This window comes from Sus scrofa, chromosome 8 (assembly GCF_000003025.6).
Source record: "Sus scrofa isolate TJ Tabasco breed Duroc chromosome 8, Sscrofa11.1, whole genome shotgun sequence".
NCBI lineage: Eukaryota > Metazoa > Chordata > Mammalia > Artiodactyla > Suidae > Sus > Sus scrofa.
The window spans coordinates 1,054,838-1,072,495 of NC_010450.4; the positions used below are offsets into that span (position 1 = coordinate 1,054,838).

The 17,658-nt window shown below is 66.8% G+C and overlaps 2 protein-coding genes across 2 annotated transcripts; both read left to right on the forward strand.

Moving 5' to 3' along the window:
* C8H4orf48 (chromosome 8 C4orf48 homolog) lies at positions 278-3,366 on the forward strand. The gene is made up of 4 exons (XM_003128813.5): positions 278-1,570; positions 1,887-2,072; positions 2,277-2,365; positions 3,246-3,366. The coding sequence occupies exons 1-4, from the start codon at positions 1,498-1,500 to the stop codon at positions 3,309-3,311; spliced, it is 414 nt and encodes a 137-aa protein (XP_003128861.4). The 5' UTR covers positions 278-1,497; the 3' UTR covers positions 3,312-3,366.
* NAT8L (N-acetyltransferase 8 like) lies at positions 9,080-17,354 on the forward strand. Its single transcript, XM_021100918.1, has 3 exons — positions 9,080-9,561; positions 10,964-11,128; positions 12,846-17,354. Exons 1-3 carry the CDS (start codon positions 9,186-9,188, stop codon positions 13,211-13,213), a joined length of 909 nt encoding a protein of 302 aa, XP_020956577.1. The 5' UTR covers positions 9,080-9,185; the 3' UTR covers positions 13,214-17,354.

Consider the following 17,658-nt stretch of genomic DNA (forward strand, 5'->3'; position numbering starts at 1 on the left):
ACGCGTGGGGGGGGGGAGCCTGAGCGTTCCGTCCTGGGCACCCCTGGCCTCGCTCAGCGGGTGAATGATCCAGTTACCACGAGCTGTGGTGTAGGTCACAGAGGAGGCTCTGATCCAGCATTGCTGTGCCTGTGACGGAGGGCGTCTACAGCTCCGATCTGACGCCTAGCCTGGGAACTTCCACATGCCGCTGGCGCGGCCCCCAAAAGACGACCAAAAAAAAAAAAAAAAAAAAAGGAAAGGAAAAAAAGAAAGAAAGAAAAAAAAAAGCCTGTGCTGGACGGCGTCCTTCGGGCGCACGTCCCAAGCGAGTGACCCCGCGGGGCGGCTGCGCAGGGCCGGCCGCCCCGCCCCACTCGGTGGCTGCGACCGCGAGACCCCGGCGCAGGGCTGCGGATGCAGAGCCAGGAAATGCGCACGTCCGGGATCGCGCCGCAGTCCCCCAGACCCCGCGCGTTTCCGGACGCCGCGGGATCCAGGCCCGGGCTGCAGCGCGAGCCTGCCCCTGAGCCCCACGGGGAGGAGAGAGAGGCGGTCACAGGGCACCACCCCCTCAGGCAGCAAACCCGCGAGGGGGCGACAACTGACTCAAGGCCCAGGTGTGGGACAGAGGACGTCTAGGCTCGACGCTGCACACCAGCAAGGGGCCGGGCGCTGCCCGGCGCTCTGGAACTCTGGCGTGGGCGCGGGCCTAGGCGCGTTCCCGGAAGGTCGCAGCCTCCGCAACAGGCTGGGCCTTGTTGAGGCCAAGTAGACGCCAAGTGGAGCCCATCCCTCTCAGCGGGACCGAGTCTGCCCCGCACGCGTGAGGCTGGCAAACCTGACGCCCGCGTGCATCGGGGTGCCCGTGGGGACCTCACTTGGCTCTTTGCCTCCAACACCCTTGTGCATCCGCGGAGGAGAAAAGGACACAGAGAGGCCAAGCGACCCCTCCGGGGTCGTGCAGCAGGGTGGGCTATGCGGCAAATAGGTGTTAGGGCACAGAGAGACGAGAGGGACCTGCAAGGCCGCCGGGCTTCTCCCCTGCCCCTCTCGCCAGAGTGAGGAGCGGAGAAAGGGGAACCCCACGGGCCCACCTGCCTGGGGCGCTCCTGGCCGCAGCCTCTCCCGGCCCCAGTCCCTCCCGACTGGACTCCACCGGCCTAGGAGCAGAGGCCCCGCCTTTGCATTCACTGGCCCTCAGTCCCCGGCATGCATCGAGCCACTCCCTGGGATCAGCTCAGGGACACCCCAAGGCTAAGGATCGCCAAGCTCCAGCGGCAGATTTCCCGCTTCCTCGGCTTTGCTCCCGCCGCCGGCGGCTCTGGAGGTGCTGTCCACGCGCCGCCTCCTATGGGCGGCCCTCCCGACTCCATCGCCTGCGGGCTTGACGGTGCTTCAGGCGCAGACCCGGGCCGGGGCCGAGGAACCGGGACAGGGAGCCGCCTGGGTCCCTTTAAACTAGCGGTTCGCGCAGTCCCCGGGTTTCCATGACGACGGCGGGCGGGGTCCGGGCGCATGCGCGTGCGCGCCGGACGCAGCGCGTCTTCCCGAGTCGCCCGCTCTGCTGTCGCGGGGTCCCCGAACCGCGGTAAGGGCGGGGTGGGGGTTCTCCGGGCTCCGGCGGCGGGAGAGGGAGGGAGTCGCTGGGCCTGGGGGGCGTGGCGGGGGTGGAGGGGCCCCGATGTGGCGGGGCGTCGCGAGACCCGGTGGGCGGGGCGGGGGTACGCGGGTCCCGGGGGGCGGGGCCCTGGAGGTGGGTCCGCCTGTCCTGGGAGGTTGGGGTGTGGGGGTTCGCGAGCCCTACCTCCAGGGTGAGGGGTGGGGTTGGGCTCGGAGTCGGGGTTCGCTGCCTAGAGGGGCGCGGGGGCCGAGGGGCCGGCGCTGCTGACCGTCCGCTGCTGCAGGCCGCCCGGGCTCCCTCCGCTCGGCCATGGCCCCCTCGCCGCCGTGCAGGCCCCCGAGGTCGTCATCGCGGCTGCTGCTGCTGCTGCTGCTGCTACTGAGTGTCGCGCTGCTGGGCGTCCAGGCCCGGGCCGAACCCGCCGCCGCCGCCGCCGCCGCCGCCGCCGGGAGCGCGGTCCCCGCACAGAGTAGGTGCTGCGCGCGCATGCGGAGGGGTCTCCGCGGGCCCTGACCCCACCCGGGCGTGCGGGAGGGGCGTGGCTCGCCTTTGTTCCGCGGTTGGTCCCCGCGCGCGCCCCCTTGGGTGGGAGTTGGGGGTCGCACAGAGGCCGCTGCTCGGGTGGGACAGGGCTGGGAGCGCGCCTCCGCCCTGACCCGCGCCCCACCCGCAGGCCGCCCGTGCGTGGACTGCCACGCTTTCGAGTTCATGCAACGCGCTCTGCAGGACCTTCGGAAGACGGCCTACAGCCTGGACGCGCGGGTGAGCCTCGCAAGGGAGTGGAGGGATGCTCACCTCAAATGCCCCCCCATATTGTTTCCAGCCTCAGTGAGGGAGGGGCCCCCTCCTCCCCAAGGCCTCACCCGACCCTTTCCTGGTGACCACCATCCAGACCCAGAGAAGGACAGCCAGCCCGTCCAACGTCCCCCAGGTGGGGGATGTGGCCCAGTGGGCAGAGGGGACACCGAGGCGGAACGAGAGGAGTCGGAAGGCGGCAGGGGTATTGGGCAGCCTGCGCACAGCTGTCTGAGAGGTTCCCCACCCCGAGGCTCATCAGGGGAGGGGTGGGTGCTCGAGGTGCTGGGTGCGTGAAGTGCCGGGTGTCCCCAGTCTGGAGTGAACAGCGAGTCCCCCACCCTATTGCTGTGCGCAGCCAAGGGAGTTTTCACTTAGGATGGAGGTCTGTGGTCCTGAGAAAGGGAGAGCATTCCCAGACCTAGAAGGAAGGGCAGCCCCACCCTGGTCCCTTGTTCTGGCCAATTCCTGAGGGCCCACTCTGAGACCTGTAGTGTTCTCTGGGAGCCTGAGATTAGGGGAGGAGTTAGAGAACAGGGGGATCCCTTGGGGGGGGTATAATTTGAAAGAGGAACAGGTCTAAGGATGTGGGGGGGACTGCAGTGCAAGCACAAACCCAGAGGCTCTAGCCGTGCAGAGAGGGCTTGGGAAGCCCTGGGGCAGAGGCCTGGAGGGAGCACAGGGTCCCCTGCAGTCACAGTCTGCAGGGCTGGGGGGAGCAGGTGGAGGGAGGACCACCTGGGGGGCGCAGGTGGGGAAGCCAGGAGCTGGGGGTGGGGTGGGGTGGGGAAGCCAGGAGCTGGGGGACAGCTCTGCAGCTCCCTCAGGGCCCCTTTTTGCTTTTCAGACGGAGACTCTCCTGCTGCAGGCGGAGCGCCGGGCCCTGTGTGCCTGCTGGCCGGCTGGGCGCTGAGGACCCTCAACTGGCACTGTTCTTTCACCAATAAACACCTGGCCTGTCGTGTCTATGTCCTGCGTCCCTGCTCTGGCCCCCAGAGCCCCCCGTCGCTGCCCCTGGAGTCCCCGGATGGGCCTTGGTTTCCCCAGCTCTTCTGTGTGGGCTGAGGCCCTCTCGGGCATGGTCCACACCAGGGCCGGAGTGGAGGGCAGGCCCGTCGGGTCCCCCTCGTGGACCTGTATCCACAGGCCTTCCACTTGCCTGGTCCCTGGAGCAGCTGGCCCAGCTCTTCTGACCTCCAGTCAGCGGCTCCCTGGCGGTCCAGTGGGTGGGCCCTGCCTGGCCAAGTCCTCTGTAGCCAAGGAGCCTGAGGGTGCAGGGAGAGGGGCCTGGTTGGGCAGGGAGCGGGAGCTCCCACAGCTTCACCCTGCCTGCTGGGTCCCTCCCGCAGACCGCGGCCCAGCTGGGACACCAGGAACTCATATCCCCTCACGTGTGCACAGTACCAGGCGGGAGGCTTCCCGGACACGCTGTGTTTTAAAGTAAAAACTACAGCTCATTTCCGAAGTGCCGCAGGCATGTTATAAAAAACCCCAGGGACACGGTAGGTACAATGGGAAGGGGCCACTGCGGGACACTTGGCCTCTCTGGGGCTCTGGCTCTGCGGCTCCTCCGGTAATGCCTGCCGTCTCAGGTGGGTAGAGCTGGGTGTTCCAGGCTGCACCTCAGCCTTCTGGTCCTAACTTTGGGTTTTGAAGGCACATACCTATTCAGATCCCCTGCCCCGGGCTCTTCCCTGCCCCCAGGGGCTCCCCAACCCTTGACTTTGACCTCTCCTGACCTCCTTTTCTGCTGGAAGCATGCAGGGGCTGGTCCAGTTGTCGGGACCATGGTGAGGGCTGAGCTTGCTATCTGGTGTCGGGGGTCCCCGTAAACACTACAGCAGGCCAGAGAGACGAGATCGGGCAGGCCTAGGCAGGCCCTCAGGCCTGGGTGTGAGTGGGGTGCCGTGTCAGGAATGGGTCCATGTATTCTGGGGGCCCCTAAAGGAGCCCAGGGCTGCAGAGGCAGGTGCCTCCCCCCCCAGGGCACTGCCAGACATTGCTCATGTCCCATTGGCTGGCCTTGGTCACGTGGTCGCTCCTGCTGCAAGGGAGGTGGGGTACAGCCTGTGTTAAAGGCTTGTGACCAGATTCACAAACAGATGGAGGACCAGTGAGACTTTTCAGGGTGGAAAGGACAGGTACTTCCGGCATACGTATGTACTTCTTAGTGCCCATGTGTCCCATGCAATATTTGGGACATACACTGAAAATTATTCATTTATCCAAAATTGATAAATGTTTTTTGTGGGCAGCCATGAGCCCTTGCTCCAATTGGGGCTCCTATTGCCATAAAAGCAGGGGCAGCCGAGAGTGCCCGTGGAAAGCCCCTCAGGGAAGTAGCCCCTGGGCAGAAGTAGGGGCGCAGACTGCAGAAGGACCAGGACCCTGCTGTGTGGGGTCTGTCTGGAGGTGGCAGGCGGCAGGGGGCAGGGGGCCTCTTTGGAGCCTTGGGTTGGGGCAGGTTGAAGTCGGTTTGAACAGGACAGTTCTGGCTGCTGGGAATCGGGCTGTGGGATGAGGGGCAGTGGGCGGGGCGGGTGGTGGCAGCGGGGGCGGCGTGAGAGGAGGGTTCCACTTCTTTTTGAAAGAGCCAGTGGGAACTGCAGGTGGGTTTGGAGAGAGAGGGACGAGGAAAAGAGGGATGGAGTTACCGGAGGTCCAGGAGGGCAGAGACCCCTGGGAAAGGCGCTGGAGAGAGAAGGCCAGGACCCCTGCGGCCTGCATGTGGACCGAGGAAGATGTGGGCTGAGAAGGCGGGGAGATGAGCGCCCAGAGGAGGGGCAGGCCTGAGGCCAGAGGGTGAGACCCGGGAGGCCTCTGGAAGCAAGGCCCAAGGCTGGACCACTGGACGTGGCAGCCCTGGTTATCGTCAGCGTCAGCCTTGACAAGAACAGGATCGGATGGCGCTCCCGACATGGCGCAGCGGAAACAAACCCAACTAGCAACCGAGAGGCTGCAGGTTCAACCCCTGGCCTCGATCAGTGGGTTAAAGATCCAGCATTGCCATGAGCTGTGGCATGGGTCACAGATGCAGCTCGGATCCCGTGCTGCTGTGGCTGTGGTATAGACCAGCGGCTACAGCTCCAATTCGACCCCTAGCCTGGGAACCTCCATGCGCCTCAGGTGTGGCCCCCCAAAAAAGAAGAAGAGGGTCAGTTGGGGTGGGGAAGGCCTGCATGGGGGTTTCACTAAAGGGGTAGTTGGAAAATCGTCGCAGAGGACTCTTGCAAAGGGTTTAGCCTTGCATGCGGTCAAGGCCGATGGCCCTCAGGCCCTGTCCCCAGCCGTGCCACTGCTTTCTGGCGACCGGATCACAAGCACCTCTCACGACCAGTCTAGTTCTCGGCAGCTTTTGGGGCATTTTTGTTCTTCCTGGAGACTGTCTGTCTTGCTATCCTCTCTCGCCTTCACCGTGCCCTCACGTTCCCCAACAGTCAGAGCGGTCCTGACAGGGGCCCTCCCTGGCCCCTGCCCTCCTGCTCCCAGCCAGCTGTGCCTCCCCACTGCCCGCCCTACACTCTTCCAGTTTGGAGCCCCTGCTTCCCAGAGCCATACCGTCTCCTCCCTGTTGCAGGCCTTCAGTGGGCTGCCTGGAGAACAGGGTGCAAAGTGGCCTTTCTGAGCGGGCTGTCTGAAAATGCCCTCTGCTGGCACTTTCAGATCATGGCCCCTCCTACCCCAGGGCCTTTGCACAGGCCGTCCTCTCCCCGGGAGCTGCCGCTTGGCTTCCCCCGACCCACCTCGCTCTTCAGCCTCTCATCCCAGCTTCCTGTTCTTTCATTGCTTTATTCCCCCCCCCCCTGCCCCAAGCCCCAGGAGAGCAGAGCTGTTCTGCTGAGGGCTCGAGCCGCCTCTGTGGAGGGAAGGGCAGCCCTCCCTCTCTGCCCTCAGGAAGCTCTCTGAACCCAAGGTGCACTCACGGTGCTGGCCAGGTTCCAAGCAGGAGTGGCAGTGCTCAGCTGGGGACAGCGATGGCAATAACCAGTTTTCTTCTTTCTGCCCTTCGTGTTCTCTGGGGGGGGGGGGCTCTTAGCTGCAGCCTGGGCCTCCGACCTGGCCCTGGTTTCCTGGTTCTTCCCGTCTCTTTCTTCCAGCCCCTTCCTCCAGGGCTCCCACCCATCTGCTGTCCTTCCCAGTACCGTTTTCTACCTGGGTCCCTCTCTTCGCCTGGGCTGGGGGCTGTTCTGCTAAATGAACTGTCCTGTGTCGGGCTAAGGACCCCCCGCCCTACCCCCACCCAAGTACACCCTGTCTGGGACCGCCTGCTCTGGGGTGCCAGGCCCAGGAATCTCAGAATCTCGGTGGCGGAGGCAGTCAAAGCCAGAGGGGTGGGCGGGACTTGGCAGGGTTGGGGGGGAGGTGAGGGCAACAAGCCCTGGGCGCTGGGAGAACAGGGAGACTGACTTCGCAGACCCTCGGTTTTCTATAAAATAGGCTCCTGACGGCAGCATGGGCTGTGCTTCCTGGCGCCCCCACTCTGCCGGGTTTGCGGAGCAGTCTCCCTCCTGGCCTCTAGGTGACCTCGGCCACCTCCCTGGGCCCCAGGCTGAGGCCGGGTTGGGGCCTGGGGCTGCCTGGCTGCCCGTACCTGTCTTCCTCTCTCAGCCCACCCACTACTCACAGTGCGTTGAAATCCAGGCCCTGTCGTCTCTAAGACCTTACAGGTGGCCGAGCCTGGGGTCCAGCCTTGTCCCTTCCAAGCTGGGTCTGGCTCCCCCTTCCCACCTGGTCCTGGCACTCTCCAGGACCCTCTGGATGGTGGAGCGGGGGGTGGGGGGGGCGAGGGCTGTGCTGGATCACAGCTCTAAGGCCCTGGGCTGAACGGTGAGGCCAGGCTGCTGGGACAGAGGAGGGGTAGCCTCAGGCTCAGGCTCTGAGGGTGGGATAGGGTGGGGAAGAGATGGCAGAAGCTGTGGCTCTGTAGGGACTGGGCCACTGTGCTCTGAGGGATCCCTCCCACCTGGATCTGGGGTCAGGGGTCCTGGACGGTGGTCTGCTTCTCTCCCCTCCTGGCCCCCATCAGGGAATGTGACAGCATGACAAGTGTCCTCCTGACCCCTGGGCTGGCACTCCAGCTTCACTTTCCAAGTCCAGCCTCCCCTTCTTGGAAGCCCTTGACCCCTCCAGGCCACCAGCTGCCAACGCTGCCCCCCCCCCCATTCTGGGTTTTTCCTGCTTGAGCCCCTTGCACGCTGTCCTCTCTGCTGGGACATTCTTCTGGCCACGCTCCTGGACATCCTCGGGACCCCTGGGAGCCTGGTCCTGCTGCGGCTGGTCAGGGGCACTTGGGAGTCTCCAGGCAGCGTGTGGAGGGGGTTCCTGAATGGAAGCCTGAGTGCCTTTGAGATTTCCCCTCATGCCACTTTGTTCTCCTGGAAGGTCACGGCTGGACCCCAGACGGATCCTGGCATCTCTGAACACGATGTGGAGGTGACTTCCCAGCTTGCCCCTCCCCCTACGACCCTGTGGACCGGCGTCCTTCCTCTTCTCACCTCGCTGGGTGGCTGAAAGGAGTCATCCCTTTTCTGGCCTCTAGGTGACTGTATCTGCCTCGATGGGCCCCAACGGGAGCTGAGGGTCCTCAGGCCTGGACCCCTAGGCCTCACCTCCGGTTGCGCGGGTGTGAACTCAGCTCCAGGCTGCCCTATGGGTCACTGGCGAGGAACTGGGGCGACACGGGGAAGGGGGTGCAGAGATGCAGGGGGCTGGGTTCGAAGGTGCTGGGGGCGGGTCTGGGACTGCCTGTCTGCCCACTTCTCACCACCTCCTCGCCCCTGGCTCACAGCGTCGGCGGGTTAGGGCTCGCGGGGCATGCGGCGAGAGCCCCCCTCTGCACCTGCACCGAGATCGTGGGGCGCATGCGCGGACGGAGGAGGGCGGGGGCCGAGCCGGGAGGGGTCCCAAGGGCTCCGCACCCCCTTGCGGGCTGCGGGTATCCGGTATCTGAGTGGGGCGTGCAGCGCTGCGCCAGGACAAGCTGAGCTGCGGGCGACGTGGGCGTCAGACCCTGCTCCGACCGCGTTCCCCTGCCTCCAGCCTGTGCAGCCCCGGGCGCCGGTTCCCAGGGGCGCCGGGCGGGGGAAGCCGGGCGCCCCCTCCCCAGGGCCCCGGCCGGGCGCCGCGTTCAGACAAAGGGGCGGGACAAGGAGTTGGAGATGGAAATGCTTTCGTGACAGCGCCCGGCGGCCGAAGAGGACGAGGCGCTGCAGACTCCGGCGGTCCCGCCCCAGGTTCGGGGGCTCACAGGCGGGTGCTGAGCGGCGGCGGCGCGGGGGCGTAGAGGCCCGGCAGGAAGCGCCCAGCCAGGAGCGCCACGGAGCGCCGATTCCTGGACCCTGGCCGCACGCTCGCTCGTCCCCGGCCACCTCGCGGGGCTTGGCTGTTCCGTCGCGCCCCGGGCCGCCCCCGCCCGGCCTGGTGCAGCGCCCAAGTGTGCCATCGGGCGGACGCGGAGGAGGCGTCTGCTCCCACCCTCGAGATCACATGGTGACCCTCGGCAGCCAATGCAGTGGACGCTAGGACCCTGCGGGACCCCGGGCGCCGCGACTGCACCGGCGCCGCTGCATTATAAATACTTCTCCAAAATGCGGCGCAGCTCCCTGCGCGCGCCCCGGCCGCCCGCCGCCTCCGCCCCGCGCTCCTGAGCAGCTGCCGCCGCTGCCGCCGCCGCCGCCGCCGCCGCCGCCGCCGCGGGTCCGAGGGCGCCGCGCCCTTGCCCTGGGCCCGGGCTGAGCCCGCCCGCAGCCCGGCCCGCGTCCCTGCGCAGCGCCGCCCGGCCGGGTGCATGCATTGTGGGCCTCCCGACATGGTCTGCGAGACGAAGATCGTGGCCGCCGAGGACCATGAGGCGCTGCCGGGGGCCAAGAAGGACGCGCTGCTCGCCGCCGCCGGCGCCATGTGGCCCCCGCTGCCCGCCGCTCCTGGGCCGGCCGCCGCCCCCGCCGCGCCCCCACCCGCGCCGGGCCCCCAGCCCGCTGGCGGCGCAGGGGGCGCGGGGCCTCCAGAGGGGCGCGGCGTGTACATCCGCGAGTTCCGCGCGGCGGAGCAGGAGGCTGCGCGCCGCATCTTCTACGACGGCATCATGGAGCGCATCCCGAACACGGCCTTCCGCGGCCTGCGGCACCACCCGCGCATGCAGCTGCTCTACGCCCTGCTGGCCGGTCAGTGCGCGGGGACCTCGCGGGGATGGCGGGTCGGGGCCGCCGCCGCCGCCGCCGCCGGGCGCACCCCCGCCTGCCGCAGTCCGCGCCCGCCGGGCCCTCTGGGGACGCGCGCCGGACTCCCTCCGGCCCGCTCGCCCCCGCCTCGGCCCGGGCCCCGTCTTGGGAAGGGAGCGGACCCCTGCCTCCTCGCACTCGCGCGCGCACGGACACGCACCCACGCGCCCCCCGAGTCCTGCGGCGGCGCGGGGCGAGGTGTCCCCCAGCGCTGGGGCTCGCCAGGGCTCCCGGCCAAGGCGCGCCGGGCGGGGGCGTGGGAACCAGTGCGGGCCGGGTGCAGGGCTGCGGCCGGGGAGAACTGGGGTCTCCACCTGCGTCCCCTCCTCGGTCATCTGGGTGGGGGCGGGGTGACGGCAGGTAGCGCCCGCTGCCGAGGCCCTGCGCCTGGCGCGTGTAACTAAATATAATTCGCGGGGCGGGGGAGGCTGCCTCGGCGGCTCCAAGTGCTAATTTATGAGGGGAAGACAGCCGGCTCCCCGGGGTGCCGGGGGAGGGTGTGCACGGAGGAGGCTGAGGGGAGGGCAGTGGGCACTCACAGTGGGCAGGTCCCCCAGGGGCTTTGCCAATGGAGGCTCCCCCACGGGAGGGTGATTCTCCCCATTTCAGAGATGAGCAGTTTGAGGCTGGCGGGTGGGACCTTCCCAAGGTCACGCAGCAGAGGCACTTTCACTGCACGCAGGTCTGCCTGAGGGCAGCTTAGGCTGGAAGCAATCTCAGCCTTCCTCCCTCGGCCCTGCCCTCGCAACACCACCCGAGGCTGGCTCAAGGTGGGCTGTTGGCTGGGGCCTTCTGCTGGAAGGTGGGGCCCCCAGTGCACAGGGTGGGATGACCTGCAGGCACTTGGTGGCCCTTTGTCTTTCCCCCCAGCCTCGTGTGGGCCCGGAAGTGGACAAAGCCCCTTCCCCAGCTAGGGTCCCCCCCTGGTGTGATGAGCAGGCACCCCCCCACCCCTCAGGAGCCCTGCCCTAGGCTGCACCTGCCAGACATGGAGGGCAGCCTGCCCGGAGGCCACTGCTGTGCTCCCTATGCCCGCAGGCCTGTGATGTCAGATTATAGAGGGATCGCGTCCTTCCGCTGAGAAGTTTGGTAATAGGGAAAGAGGTAGGAGCAGCCCTGAGGCTCGTTGCTCTTGCAGAGAAAGCAGTCCTGGCACATTTGGCCTGGGCTCTCCTGCGCATGTCCCTAACGGCCTTATTTACCGGGGGCTGGTGTGGTGAGACTCACGTGGCCGGTTTCCTGGTGTCTTGGGGCCTGGGCCCATCTCCCCCACCCCATGTGTCTGCAGGGGGGTCCCGCAGGCGTGCCCTGCTGGCCACTCACCGTGCGCCCCCTCTCCCCGCAGCCCTGTGTTTCGCCCTGACCCGCTCCCTGCTGCTGACCTGTCTGGTGCCCGCGGGGCTGCTGGGGCTGCGCTATTACTACAGCCGGAAGGTGGTGCTCGCCTACCTGGACTGCGCGCTGCACACGGACATGGCCGACATCGAGCAGTACTACATGAAGCCCCCCGGTGAGCCCTCCGGCCTCCTCCTCGCCCCGCTCCCCTCCTGCCCTCCTCCCCAGCCCTTCTGGCAGAGCTGTCTCCGCCCCGGCCACCTCGGGGTGGGCCTGGGCCCGGGTGCCCGCATGACCTGAGCCTTCTGGGCGACTGAGGGCTCCAGCCAAGGGCTGGGGAGTGCAGCAGGCCGCAGGGGCCTGGCATTGGCAAATCTAGGTCCTTGGTGCCCCCACGTGCCCTGCTCCTCACGCTGCTGCTGCCCTTTCTGGGCCCTGAGTGAGGGGGAGGGGGTCTGGCCCACCTCTGGCTCTGACTGGTGTGCCTTGTTGGGACCTGGCTGGCCTGGAATGCTAGGGCCCTGTGTGGCAGGGGCAGAGGGCCACGCGGGGAGGGCTGAGGTCCCTCTGGGGAACAGGGACCCTGGGAGAACAGGGGTCGTGAGTCATGGCTTCCACATCTGGACTCTGGGCCACTTGGTGAGCCCAGGGTCCTGCCCCAGCCCTGGCCTTAGTAGAGGGAGGGGCTGAGACCTGGTCCGGAGCCGCTCTGCTCTCCAGGCTGGCCTTGCGGCAGCAGCTTCTCTCCATGCCTGGAGCTGAGGTCTGAGGGTCTCCCGGGGGCAGGAAGGTCCCTGTGGAGAGGGGACAGAGTGGGCCTGAAGTTAGATTGGGGTCTAGCAGGATCCTGGGGAGGGGGCCAGGCCGCAGCAGTGGGGGCAAGGGGCAAGGCCTCCCAGAGCGAGGGCAGTTCCTGTGCTGCGGTGCCTGGTCCTTCCCCCACCCTGAAGCTGCCTGGCTGGCCTTGGGCACCTTCGGTTCTCCCTGACCCTTTCCTGAACCCAAACAAAGCATCTTATCAGCCTCCATTGGGTTCTGCCCAGGACGGGAGGGGGCAGAAGGGTGAGACCCACCTGCACCGTAGCGGCAGCAGGAGCAGAAGGGGGCTGGGTTCCGCTGGCGTGGCCGGGCCCTCTGGGCGTGGGATGCTTCCTGAGACTCTGGTGGATCTGCAGGGGGATCCCACGGAGGCCAAGCCTGGAGCTGCTCCTGCAGTGGAAGGCACAAGGCCCCAGGGCTCTATGGATCTGTGACCTGGGCCTCGGCGAGTGGGGCGGGCCAGAACCCCCGGTGGAACGGGCAGTCAGAGGCCGTGGGCCTCAGCCCTTCCCGAGCTCAGGCCCCAGAAGGTCTCCATCTCTAAGTAAAGGAGGCAGGGGACCCCCTTGCAGGAGCGACAGGCTGACGGGGCATGCTGGCAGATAGGACAGCAGGCATCCCCAGGGTGGGCGGAAGAGGAGTGTCTTCCAGCTGGGGTCGGTGACAGACCTTTAGGGGGAGGGGTTGGCCACTCAGGGAGGGAGGGAGCCTGGCTGCGGTGGGAGGACAAATCCCTGGAGGCTACAGTGGCCGTGGGTGGGCGAGAGCGGCCGGCCTCTCGGAGGGGACACCCCCCGGCCTTGCCCCCGAAGCCTTCGGTCACTAGAGGAATCGGTGCTCCCAGCGGCCTGTGCCCTGCAGGCTCCTCCCCGCGGCCCCTCTTGCTCCTCTCACCTCCCTAAGGCCTCTCCTTCTGCCCTACTTGGGGCTGTGACTGGCCCGGGCCAGGGGTGGGGACTGGCTCGCTGCCTGGGGCCAGGATGGCTCCAGGGCTGCTGTGGGCAGCGGGCAAGCCAGGCCTGGTGCCCTCTGCCCAGTAGCGCCCATGGCCCTGACCGCCCTGTCCCCTGCAGGCTCCTGCTTCTGGGTGGCCGTGCTGGATGGCAACGTGGTGGGCATTGTGGCGGCGCGGGCCCACGCGGAGGACAACACAGTGGAGCTGATGCGCATGTCTGTGGACTCGCGCTTCCGCGGCAAGGGCATCGCCAAGGCGCTGGGCCGCAAGGTGCTGGAGTTCGCCGTGGTGCACAACTACTCGGCGGTGGTGTTGGGCACGACGGCCGTCAAGGTGGCCGCCCACAAGCTCTACGAGTCTCTGGGCTTCAGACACATGGGCTCAAGTGACCGCTACGTGATGCCCGGCATGACCCTCTCGCTGGCCGAGCGCCTCTTCTTCCAGGTCCGCTACCACCGCTACCGCCTGCAGCTGCGCGAGGAGTGACCGCCAGCCGCCTGCCTGCCGCCCCGCCCGCCGCCCCGTCCACCGTGCACGCCTGCCCGCCGCCCGGGCCGCTTCCCAGACGCTCACCTCGGCGTTTGTGTTGGGTTTTCCTTTTTCAGCACCACACGGTTCTTGGGCTGGTTCTTGGGCTGGTTCTTGGGGGGGTGCGGGGCCGTTGCTCATCCATGACACGAGGGGAGGTGGGTTCTTCCCAGCCACGTCCCTCGTCCTCCCCCCATCTGCCGGGGCCACACCCTGAAGAGTGACAGCGTGGACCACCGTGTGCCCACGCAGCTGCCTGGCCCTGGCCCGTGGGGCCCCTTTCTGCCCACCCCTGCCGGGGCAGGCCCAGCCTTGCCCACCAAGCACAGGGCCTCTGCAGTGAGGCCCCTCCCAGCAGACCCCTGGCCACCAGCCAGGTGGCGGCTCGGCCATCAGTCCCTGGGAGGCGTGGCCTCTGTGCTGGCCGGCCACTGCCCCACGGGGCGCCGAGCTGGCCGCGGGCCCGCTTTGCTCTGTGCATGCTGAGGATGTGGCCTGGCTGCAGCATGCCGCATGCCCACAGCCTCCCGCCCCCCGCCCTGCCTAGACCGGACCCAGACTGGTGAGCGCCCCTGGCCCTGGCCCAGCCTCTCGGGAGGCCTTACTGTCCACCTCGCCCCTCGCTTCACCCAGTTCAGCTTTGCTTTGACATTGGATCACCTTTCCTTCCTTTTGGTACCTGTTCCTCCCCTGCCCGGGCTTTGCTGATTGGCGTCGCCATCCAGGTGTGGTTCCCGTAGCGACATGTTGCACAGCCGTGGTCAGGGCCCTTCAGGAGAGCAGGGTGGGGAGGCGGTCTGGGGTGGCCTCTGCCCCGGGCCTCCCTGAGGACCTCGTGCCTCACGGCCGCCGGGCTTTGTCCTGCGAATCTTACCAGCCCAGGCTGCTGCCTGCACCCCGAGCCCACAGCTTCTCCCAGCCTGAAGCCGACCTATTTTTAATAAGTTATTTAGACAGAATAGCACTCTGCATGACTTTAATTCTTGGGACAAAGCGGTAGTTTATACCTTAACACACACACACACACACACACGCACGCACACCCGTGTGATCTAGAATATGCACTATTTCTGGCCCAGTTTGGAGGGGGTGGGTGGCCGGGTGGGTGGAGGGTTTCAGTTTGGAATCTGGAGGGAGACCCTGATTTCACATACTTTCCTCCCAGCGAGCATCCCTGGTTTGTGAGGAGGCTGTGGGCCACCCTCGTCTGCCCTAATGTTGCAGGGCTGCAGGCAGGATGGGCACGAAGTCCCCAGCCCCTGCGCCTGCCCGTGCAGGAGCTGGGCTGCTGCCTTCGGGAGGGGCTGGTGGGTCCACCTCGGCTGAGGTCCCGGGCAGGGGCTTTTGGGCGTGGGGTGGCCCAGAGGTGGAGAGGGAGGTGGGGGTTGGCAGTGCCCGCACATCCAGCGCTTAGCCTGGACTTGGCCTGGTGGCAGGAGGGGCGTAAGTGCCTGCTGAGACCCCTTTGTTTTGGGGTTTGGGAGAGGCAAAGTGGCAGGCATCGGGGGCCACTGAGCTGGTACCACATGTGGGACCGCGGAGGGGGCCGCCTAAGGAGGCGCAAGGAAGGAGCAAGCCCGCTTTCCCGAGGGCCCTCTTGTGCTGTCAGCAACCCGCAGAGCGCTGCACAGACCCCGCTGCCCCTGTACATTCTCCCCGGTGGTGCCCGGTCCCTGCTCGGGGATGGGAGTTTTGTAGACTGTACAGAAATCGGCACCCTATTTTCTTGCAGCTCTCAGATTTTGTTAATCTGGATTATACAGACAGACGTAAAGTGTTTTAGCAAAATGGAAAACAGTTGTGCCTTTTTCCTCTTTCTGTTTGGTCCGGTTTTGGCTTGGGGTGGCCTTAGTGGGCTTGGGGCGAGTTGGGGCCGTGGCCTGGCCCGGCTGGGTGGGAGGGCAGGTGAGGTCAGCATGGTGGGCCGTGTCTTGTCAGCTGGTAGCACCGCTCTGCTGCCAGCCTCCTTTGATCCTGTGCCTTTGGGCCTCCAGTTGCTGGTGGGGGGCACACGGGGGGGCCATGGCAGAGCCTGGGGCTGCTGTGGCTCATGGGCGTGGACAGAAGCACCTCGCTGGTGTCGCTCCCGGCAGTGGTGTGGCCCTCCTGTCCGGCTGGTGTCCCCCACCGGTTGGAGGCCCAGAGGGCGGTGGCTCTGGCTGGGCTCTCGATATTTCCTCACGCCCTTTTGTTGCTGCCAGGAGGGTGAGGCAGGGTGGCCACATCTGGACTCTTGTCTGGCTGCTGCCTGGCCCCTGAGGCGGGCAGAGGCACCTGTGTGCCCCCAGGCTGGGGGACCTGCCCACCCAGCGTGTGGCTCGTGGGCTCCTGAGGCCCCGGGGCAGGTCTTCCGTCCTCCCCCAGCAGGGAGCTGACGCTCCACAAACATGCACTGAGATGTGAGTTTTATACCTTTGTAGAAATTCTGATGTTACTTCTACCTCTGTGACACGTCCTCCGGGTCCTGCCCAGGGATGTGTCTGGGCGGCTCCTCCGAGTCGGGCGCCCCGGGGCCCCCTCCCGTCCCCGGACAGCAAGGCCAGCCTGAGCCTGGCACCGTGCTCAGGGCTCAGGCTTCCAGGACTCAGTTTGGAAGCCTCTGTTCTTGGAGTGGAAAGCGGGAGGCAGTTCAGGCCTTCTTCGTTAGAGGGGCCTGGAACCCAGGCCTGACAGGGCATCAGGGGCAGCCCAAGGGCCCAGGGCCCGGGCATGTGGCTGGCGGGCCGTCCCCGGGTAGCCCCCGGCCCAGGTCAGGGCTCCTCAGACGGTTGTCCCAAGGGTGGTGTGTGTGCGGAGGCCGGCCGGGTCTGGCTCCAGGAAGGGCTGTGGCATGTCTCCCACCTGTACTCCCTCACTGTCCACCCGGGCCTCCAACTGCGGCCCTTGGTGGAGGGGCAGAGGATGGGGCCAGCCTGCCCTGCCGGGCAGAAACTGGGGTTGGGAGGCCATGTGGACAGCTGGCCTGAGGCCACACAGTCCTGGGGCAGCCCCATCCCGCTCTGGGTGTCCTTTTGCAGAGGTGGCCCTCCTGGGGGTGCTCGGGTGGCTCCTCCTGGCATTGGCCACCTGTTTGGGACCATCTTCCTGTAGGCCTGGGTGGCATCGGGCAGTGGCCCCTGAGCCTCGGGAACATGCTGTCGCCACCCCCCCCGCCCCCGCACGCGTTTTACCTGCTGCTCCTGTGTCTGTCTGAAGCCTCTTCTGTGAATCGTTTCGGCATGGGCTGGCGCTCCCTTGCTGGCGGAGCCTTGGCCCAGGCTCTTAGGGTTTGGGTCCTGGGCTGGGGCAGATCCCAGACTGTTTGCTCTTGGTGCCGACGACACGACTCCTGCAGTGGCGTGAGGGCCACTGGCAGGTGGTGGCCCGGGGCCTGGGGTGCCACTGTGGGATGTGGATTTTTTACAGCAATAATTAGTCGTTTTGGAGAAGGGGTGTGCCTGTGTGTGCGTGCATGTGTGCGTGCATGTGTGTGTGCAGAGAGGGGACCTGGTGGCCAAGGGCCCCCCTCCAGCCTGGGAAGGGAGGCGGGAGGTGCTGGGTAGGGACAGGCTGGCGCCGAGCCTCGTCCACTCCTCTCTCTGGGCCCAGCCGACCTGGAATGGAGGGCTTGCTCCCTCCTCCGCCAGGCGCTGGACCGGCCAGTGTGAAGGGGGTGACGGCAGGAACCCTTGCCTGGGCCTCTGGGCACATGGGAAGGGTGGCAAGGGCGGTGACTCTCAGCCAGACCGGCCGAGGTCAGATCTGGTGACATGGAGTCACCTCGGCCAGGCTGTTTGACCACAGCTGCCAGCGGACGCCGTGTCCACGGGTGGGACGAGCCCAGATGTGTCGTGATGGCTGGTTTCACTTGCTGTTTTACTGTTCTGGGACCCAGGACTGTGGTGACTGTCTGAGCACCCAGGATGTGCCAAAACAGCCCCCACGAGGGCTGGGAGATGGAGTGGCGCCCCGAGCTCCCGGGGAGACAGGCCGCAGGCGGGTGGTGAGGGCGCCGGGCATCCTGCGAGCGTGTGAGCAGTGGGTGGGGCCGGGAGCAGTGCCCCTCCGCCGGCCCAGCCCCCAATGCTGCTGTTTTTCAATAAAAGCGGAGTTGATGGAACCGGGCTCCGTGCTTTCTTGCGGCGCCGGCGTCCTGCATGCCGTGCTGGCCCAGAAAGGGCTGATTTCCTGAGATGTGGGCGCCCGCTCCCGGAGGCTGGAGCGGGGCCGGGCTGGCCCATGGGCTGAGGGGCCCCGCCTGCTGTTTGCGGCCCTGCCCAGGCCTCCCCTGCAGGCCTGGGAGTCTGTCTGTCCCTCTGCACCTCCTTGGGGCAGGTCGGCTCTGAGGGATGGGGTGTGCCGTGGACCCAGGCGGGACCCTGTGGTCCATGAGGGAGGGGGGTGCAGGGTTGGGCTTGGGCCAA